The sequence below is a fragment of the Gracilinanus agilis genome, chromosome 4 (assembly GCF_016433145.1).
Source record: "Gracilinanus agilis isolate LMUSP501 chromosome 4, AgileGrace, whole genome shotgun sequence".
NCBI classification, from domain to species: Eukaryota; Metazoa; Chordata; class Mammalia; order Didelphimorphia; family Didelphidae; genus Gracilinanus; species Gracilinanus agilis.
The window spans coordinates 201745185-201753138 of record NC_058133.1 but is presented as its reverse complement, the minus strand read 5'-3'; the positions used below and the strand labels follow the sequence as shown (position 1 = coordinate 201753138).

Genomic DNA, 7954 nt, shown 5'->3' with positions numbered 1-7954 from the left:
CCTCGTGGCACACCACCAGAGACCAATAGGTTTCTATTGATACACTAACCAGGTCTCTTTAGCTATAACTATTCCACCAGCTGCAAATCCACCTGATGGTACTAGGATCCAGTTCACATTTCTCCATCTAGAACATAAGGCTATCTTGAGAGAGTACTATGGAATAGAAAAATGTATTTTGATTTAGAATCAGAGGACCTGGGTTCTGATCCTAGGTCTATTATTTAGTACTTTGTGATCTTGAACAACTCACATAACTCCTTTGACTTCAGTTTCCTTATCTGTAAAATGGGGAGATGGGACTAGATAATCTCTAAGGTCTCTTTTAGTTCTAAACCTATGACAATGGGATCCCTTGCAGATTTGGCATTTCCATGACAATCTCTGCCTCAATTTCCTCAGTTGTAAAATGAGAATAATAGTACCCACCAACCAGAGTCGTTGTGAGGTGTAAAAAATATATCTGTAAAGTGCTTAGCACAGTGCCTAGCACATAGAAAATGCTTAATAAATGCTTGTTCTAATCTAGATCCAGTGCAGATCACACGCCATGCAGGAAGCCCTCTGTCCAGGTGATCAATAGATTCAGAATCAGAGAATGTTCGGTAGATTTGGCAAGAATTTTAAAGTCCATCCAACCCAATTCTCTTATTCTGCAGGTGAAATGAAAGGCAGATATGACTAAGTAGCCTAGGTCACACACCTAATAAATGGCAAGAACCAAGACTTCTGAGGCTTTTGACTCCAAGTTCAGGAATCTCCCTACACCAAAGTAGCAAGACATTTGGCCTGGGGTCGGAGTAAGCTTTCTCTTAACATCCCTTCCAGCCCCTGCCCCTATTGCCAAATTCCAAATACCTCTTTTTTTTTTTTTTTTTAATTTAAATCCCCAGTCCCCAGAGCTCAAAGGTGGTCAGAGGCTGACTGCAGCCCTCACATTTCCAGTGGGGCGGGGGGAAGAAGAGAAGTGAGAAGGTAGGTAAAGTTGCTGGCAAGGATTTGTACCGAGCTGAAAGCCCCAGGCTAATTTCCCAGTACCCCACCCGTCCCCACTGCCCCCCACCCAGGCCTACCCGCCCCTTCCCCCCTCCCATCCCTTCCCCTGGGTAATAGACCCCGCCATCCCCCTAGGCTCGTCGGGAGGCGCCAGGTGAGACTCGCTCCACCTGGGGAGAGGGGAGCTGGGCAGGGGCTGGGCGCATCCCGCACGCGGCCTTCCTTACTGGGGAAGGGGGGCGGGGCTGCGGGCGACAGGACCAATGGGGAGGGGGGCTAGCTGTCGGGAAGAAGTGGCTGAGTCCGCACCCCTCTGCTCGGGCACCCCCACCCTCCCGGCCTTAAAGCCCCGCGGGGAGCAGGTGGCGGCCCTGGTAGCCAAGCAGAGGAGCAGTAGCAGCAGCAGTAGCAGCAGCAACAACAGTAGCAGCCGGGCGCCCACGGAGGAGATGAGAGCAGGATCGGCGCCGCCGGCACCATGCACCCCCAGCCTCCGCTGCCCCTGGCCGCACTCTGCCTCTTGGCGCTGCCAGCAGCTGTCGCCGCCTACTTCGGGTCAGTCTGATGCCCCAGTTCATCTCCCCCGCCCCAACCTCGGATTCCTCTTGCTTTTCTCATTCCCTTCCAACGCGAACTGCAACTTTCTCTGCCTAATGGGCTTGGTTCTTGCCCCTGTCCCGGGCTCAGAACCCATCCTTGTATCCCTCTCTGCCCTCCCGGACTGTCACCCCTGTCTTGCCGTTGTGTCTCCTGTCTCGGACCCTGATTCCTGTCTCTTCCCTGGTTCCCCACTTTCTCTGATCTTCACCCTGATCTTTCTCCCGTGTTTTTCTCTGCCCCCATCGATCTTCCCTTCCACTCTCTCTGACTCCCATCCTCGTCTCTTCTTGGTGTTCCTCTCCCTTGAACCCCTCCCCTATCTTCCATCTGCTCTTTTTATCTAACCCTATTCCTGTATTTGTCCAGTCTTTAACCCTTTCCCCCTCCATTCCTGACTGCTCCCTTTAGATTCCTTTCGGCTGATCCCTGCTGGTCTCCATCCCGTTTGTGCTTTTGCCTCTTCCCCAGCTAGAAGTACCCCGGTATTTGTCTCCGCCTTTCCAGAGTGAGTTCTGCTTGGGACCACTGTCTGCTCATAAGTAGGGCAGGTTGGAGCGATTCAATGAACAAGATTCAAAAAAAAGTTCCAGGGAACTTGAAAGGGAACAAAATTTCAATCAATGGAATATTGGTGAGAATGGAAGGACAGAATAGACTTAAAGGAAGGATAGAAGTAAAGTAGGGAAATTCTGGAGGGGATCTTGGGGTTCTTATTTGCCTGAGAAATTACTAGGAATCTATGGTCCTTGCAGCCCTGGGTTATCTTCCTTCCTTCCTTTCTTTCTTTCTTTCTTTCTTTCTTTCTTTCTTTCTTTCTTTCTTTCTTTCTTTCTTTCTTTCTTTCTTTCTTTCTAAAACCCTTACCTTCTGTCTTGGAGTCAATACTGTGTATTGGCTCCTAGGCAGAAGAGTGGTAAGGGTAGGCAATGGGGGTCAAGTGACTTGCCCAGGGTCACACAGCTGGGAAGTGTCTGAGGTCAAATTTGAACCTAGGACCTCCCGTCTCTAGCCTGGTCCTCAATCCACTGAGCTAACCAGCTGCCCCCTACCTGGGTTACCTTTCAAAAAGAAAGTGATGGGGGGGATGGGAATTTGGGTTGGTTAGGAGGTAGGTTAGGTGGGGGGGGAGAGGGAAGAGGAGGAGGTTAAGGAGGGGGGAGAGAGGCTAAGGAGGGGGNGAAAGAAAGAAAGAAAGAAAGAAAGAAAGAAAGAAAGAAAGAGGAAGGAAGGAAGGAAGGAAGGAAGGAAGGAAGGAAGGAAGGAAGGAAGGAAGGAAGGAAGGGAAAAGGAAGGACAAATAACTAGAGAATATTGTTACCACCTTGAGACTGACCTAGATCAAATTTCAGTGTGGTCCATTTCAATGGCAAATGGACAGATACTTCCTTTCCACTAATTATATAAATCATCCAGAGCTACAGGATAAAGATGCAACCATGCAATACTTGCATTGGCATGAACTTATGGAAGGATTTCAAATGGGGTCATTGTGTGTCATTCTGGAAAACAACAGAACTACCACCCCCCAAACTTCATTTAACAAACATTTATTAATTATTATTTACAAGGCTGAACATTATAGGTGGGAAAGGGGAGAGAGAGAGAGAGAGAGACAGACAGACAGACAGAGACAGAGACAGAGACAGAGACAGAGAGACAGAGACAGAGAAGGAGGAATGGTAGAGGAAATTGGAAGTTTCATAAGGGAGGATGAAAAGATAAGATTGGAATATGGGAGGAGTTAAGGTGATGACTTTTCTCCTACTTCATTTCTCTTCATCTCTCCCCTACTTGGGTTGGCCAAAGATTCTTTACTGCTTCCAAGGAGTTTCAAAGGCAGGAACACTTCCTCCTTTTCAGCTCTGTGACTGGCTGCCCCAGGACTATATCTTCATCTTCCCCCTTCCTGTCTCCCATCCTACTACCTGGTAGACACCAAATTCTTAGAATGCAGGGAGCTGGAAAAGAGAGAAGATAATGAATTTAAGGAAAAATCTGAATTAGAGAAGCATCCCTGCTTCAGGGACCTCCAGTGAATTAGGTCCAAATTCACTTGAGCAAATCATCCTGTTTAACTTAGGAAAGTTGTTAATTTAACAGTGAAAGTTTGCTAGACTGCCTGCATTAGGGATAAGGGAATGAATTGCTGGATGTTTTCAAAGAAGGAAACTTGCCAGTGGGGTGATCAAGATACAGGCTGACAGTCCAGCCCTCAGGGTTGGAGGTGAAGGGATGAGAGACTTGTGACTAGGATCTGAAGGGGCCTTAGGCAAAAGAGGGTATTTTCTTTTCTTTTTTTTTTTAAGAAGGGTAATTTATTTTTCAGGGTTATTGAACTGTTGCCCTGATATCACATGCTTATTATCAAATAATTTCAGATAGATAATGAGGGTGAATCTGACAATCTCTAAGATCTCTGCAGCTTACGAAGTGAGTCTATGGTTCTAGGAGGGGGGAATCACCCCATATAGTAATTAATTACATGCAGCAAATGAGAAGTCCAACAAAACGTGGTTTGGCTATTGGGTCAGATGCTAGTACAATTATTTAATCACAACAGGGAGGTAGAGTAGGTGGGAGGGTGTGCTACTCTTTTATCCTGGTACTTTATTGTGAAAAGAACACTGGCCCAAGGAGCAAAAGATCTGATTCTATTGCCAATTGGTAATTAGCCAGGTGACTGGTGAAATGATCCCCTTCCCTGAGTCCATTTCACAGAGGAGAAACTGAGGCAAGCAGGTTTAGGTTAAGTGACTTGCCCAGAGTAAAAACTAGTAAATGTTGGGAGCTGGATTTGAACTCAAGAAGGTGAGTCTTCTTGGTTCTAAGTCCAGTGATCCCTCCACTGAGATACCTAGCTGCATTAGGAATAAGGAGATGAAAACTAGGAATAAGGAAAAAAGGAAACTTGCCAGTGGGGTGATCAAGATGCAGGCTGGCCACCCAGCTGCCATATATATTGAATTAACATTTAGAATGGGGAGAGATTTTAGGGAGCATCTCAGTCTTATTCTCCTTTTACAGAAGGAAAAAACGGAGAAATGGGAAATTAGGGTTCAGAAGAGGTGATAAGTTCATGGATTTGAAGTTGGAGGGGACCTTAGAGGTGAGCTAGTTCAATGCCCTCATTTTAAAGGTGAGGAAGCTGATTTAGAGAGATACTGTGGCTTGCCTAAGACCACATAGGTAGGAAATATCAGAGTAAGGTCTTCTGCCTTCTTATGGAGGCATCAGATGGAGAGCCTGCTTTTGTGTTGCTACTAGAACTCCTGGCACCAACCTCAAGTGGGAACTTTAAATTCTGACTTGGGGTGGGGTATGGGTTAAGGAGAAGGAGACAAGCATTTATGATGCAGCTACTATGCACCAGGCACTGTGCTAAGTGCTTTATGGATGTTCCTCATGATAACCCAGTGAGATAAGTTGGGAGGCAGGAGGATCCTTGGAGGGAAGACAGGATGGGCTCTAGATCCTAAGGGAACTTTGTTCATATTTAGACTGATCTGCCAAAAATCAATCATTAAGTCACGTGAACCTCCATGCAAAAAAGGTCTTCCAAGGAGAAAATAATGTGGGAGATGTTTGTTTCCAGTGAAGACTAATTTTACCAAGCATTCTGAATTTCTTCAGGGAACTAACTTCCTCAGTAGTATCCAGGGATCCTTGAAGATCCCAACAACAAATAGATCTTTCTCACTTACAAAGCAGGGAATCTGGGAATGGTTTCTATACTCTGATGGCAAATGCTATTCTGTGGTCATTTGGTAGTTGGTATAATACTTGGCACTTCTGGTATTTGGGGGTTGGAGTGGTGGGGTTTGGGGCCTGGGAGAAGAGATTGTCCCAAGGAGTCGGCATCCTGGGGGCCATTTATAAAGGTTTGTTTGGATAGTTAAGGATGTTTGTCCAAGTTGGAATTAGGACTGTCCCAAGTGGAAAGTAGTGAATTCATGTCCCTGAAAGTCTCCAAACATAAGTTAGGTGACTGCTTGTTGGATATGTTGGACAGGATTTCTGCTGAGATAAAGGTTACTCTTGGTCTCATAGGTTCATAGTTTAAAGGCTAGAAGGGACCCCAAAGGCCATCTATCTAGTCTAAATCCCACACTCCTCAGGTGAGGAAACTGAAGCTAGGGGAGGTTAATTAAATTTCCCATGGTCAGTATAATAGTTATAATAATAACTAAAATTTTATAGCACTTACTATGTGCTGGCACTGAGCTAAGTACTTCACAATTATTCTCTAATTTGATCCTCACAACAACCTTGATAGGTAGAGGCTATTATCCCCATTTTACATATGAGGAAGCTGAGGCAAATAGAGATTAAATGATTTGTAGAGGATCACACAGCTAAAAGTAGCATGCATAGAAGTAGAGTATAAACTGGAGTTCTCTAACACTAGTGGCATTGCTCTTTCCATTTTACCCCATTGAGTCTATAAATTCTGATTAGTAATATTTGCTGTGGGGCAGCTAGATGGCTCCATGGATAGAGCACTGGGCCTGGAGGGAGGGAGAGAATTTGAAACTCAAAACTTTAAAAAAAATGAATGTTAAAAAATTGTTTTTACATGTAATTGGAGAAAAAATATTATCTGTTTTATGGGATGATTTTCTGAGAAAAAGGAGAGAAGGAGGAAGAGAGATACCAAGGGAAGCTATGGTATTAGAAAAAACAAGACATCAATAAAAGCTTTTTTTTTTTTTTTAAAGATAGGAAAGGGGCACCTAGATGTCCTAGTGGATAGAGCTCCAGGCCTGGAATTGGGATGACTGGGTTCAAATATATCCTTGGGCACTTCCTCACTGTGTGAGCCTAAGCAAGTCACTTAACCCTGATTTCCTAGCCAGTCCTACTCTTCTGTCTTAGAATTGATAGTGCAAACAACAATATTTGCTGATGTGTAGTTGGATTTAGGAAATCAAATTGGAGGGACTTTTTTTTTTCAAAATGAAATGACTATTAGAACTGAGCATTTAAGGGGCTAAAAGGGGTTTAAAAAATAGGGAAAATTTGTATTTGATCCTAAAGGCAACAAATAGGGAGCCATTTGAGTTTATTGAATAGGGGAGTGATACCTGTCCTTTAGGAAAACCACTTTGACAGCTGGGTGGAAGTTGGGTTAGAAATGGGCAAGAAGACCCAAAATGGAAGTGTATTGCAACAGTCCAAGTCAGAGGTTAATGAGAGCCTGAAATGGAGTGGTGGTGATATGAGCAGACAAAAAGGAATGAATTCAAGAGAGGGGGAGGAGACAGAAATGACAAGGTTTAGCCATAGGATGGATATAAGGGAGAGAGAAGGAGCAGCCAACAGCAAGGTTACAAATCTGGATGACTAGGAGGATGATAGTATTCTTGGTGGTCATAGTGAAGTGTGGAAGAGAGAAGGCACAGAAAATGACTTGGACAGATTGAGTTTGAAATGCCTATAGGACAGGGGTCGGCAACGTATGGCTCTCGAGCCATATCTGGCTCTTTTGAGGGCCAGATATGGCTCTTTTTGCAGGAGCCATAAAGTCAATTTTTTTCAGGCGCTGTTACAGGAGCGTGCACTGTGAGCACTGTACAGCTTTCACGAAATTACATTTTTAAAAATGTGGCATTTATAGCTCTCATGGCCAAAAAGGTTGCCGACCCCTGCTATAGGAATTCAATTTGGAAAAGCTGCTATGGGCAAGGGGAGATAAAGGATTAGGATTCCTGAGAAAAATCTGAGTCAAATCTATATATCCTAGGAGTCATCTACATAATCAAGAGATTAAACTCATGAGAGGGGATGAGGTTACCATGACAGAATAGAGAGAGAGAAAGGACAGAAGATGGCCCAGGGAAGAGCCCTGGGGAAATATCCCACAGTTACCCACAATACCCACAAGGGACTTGACATGGCTGCTGAACTAGCAAAAGAGACTGAGAAGGGATCAAGCAGGAAGGAGAAAAATCAAGACAGAATTGTGTCATGATTCAAGGAAAAGAGGAAGAGTAGTCAAAAGTGTAACTTGCTACAGAGGTCAAGGTGGATTGATAAAGATCATGTGACTTGGCAATTAAGAAATCATTGAGAGGGCAGCTAGGTGACTCAGTGGATTGAGAGCCAAGTCTAGAAATAGGAGGTCCTGGGTTCAGATCTATCCTCAAGATACTTCCTAGCTAGGTGACCCTGGGCAAATCATTTAACCCCAATAGCCTAGCTATTACCACTCTTCTGCCTTGGAGCCAATACACAGTGTTGATTTTAAGATGAAAGGTAAAGGTTTACAGAAAGATAGATAGATAGATAGATAGATAGATAGATAGATAGATAGATAGAGAGAGAGAGAGAGAGAGAGAGAGAGAGAGAGAGAGAGAGAGAG

The 7954-nt window shown here is 44.6% G+C and overlaps 1 protein-coding gene across 1 annotated transcript in view; it reads left to right on the top strand.

The window, feature by feature from the left end:
* The first annotated feature begins 1259 nt into the window (after positions 1 to 1259).
* WNT9B (Wnt family member 9B) overlaps positions 1260 to 7954 on the top strand; it is a 41182-nt gene continuing 34487 nt past the window's right edge. The window contains 2 exon segments of the mRNA XM_044674382.1: positions 1260 to 1424; positions 1427 to 1551. Of these exon segments, the coding sequence (XP_044530317.1) occupies positions 1260 to 1424; positions 1427 to 1551 (290 nt within the window).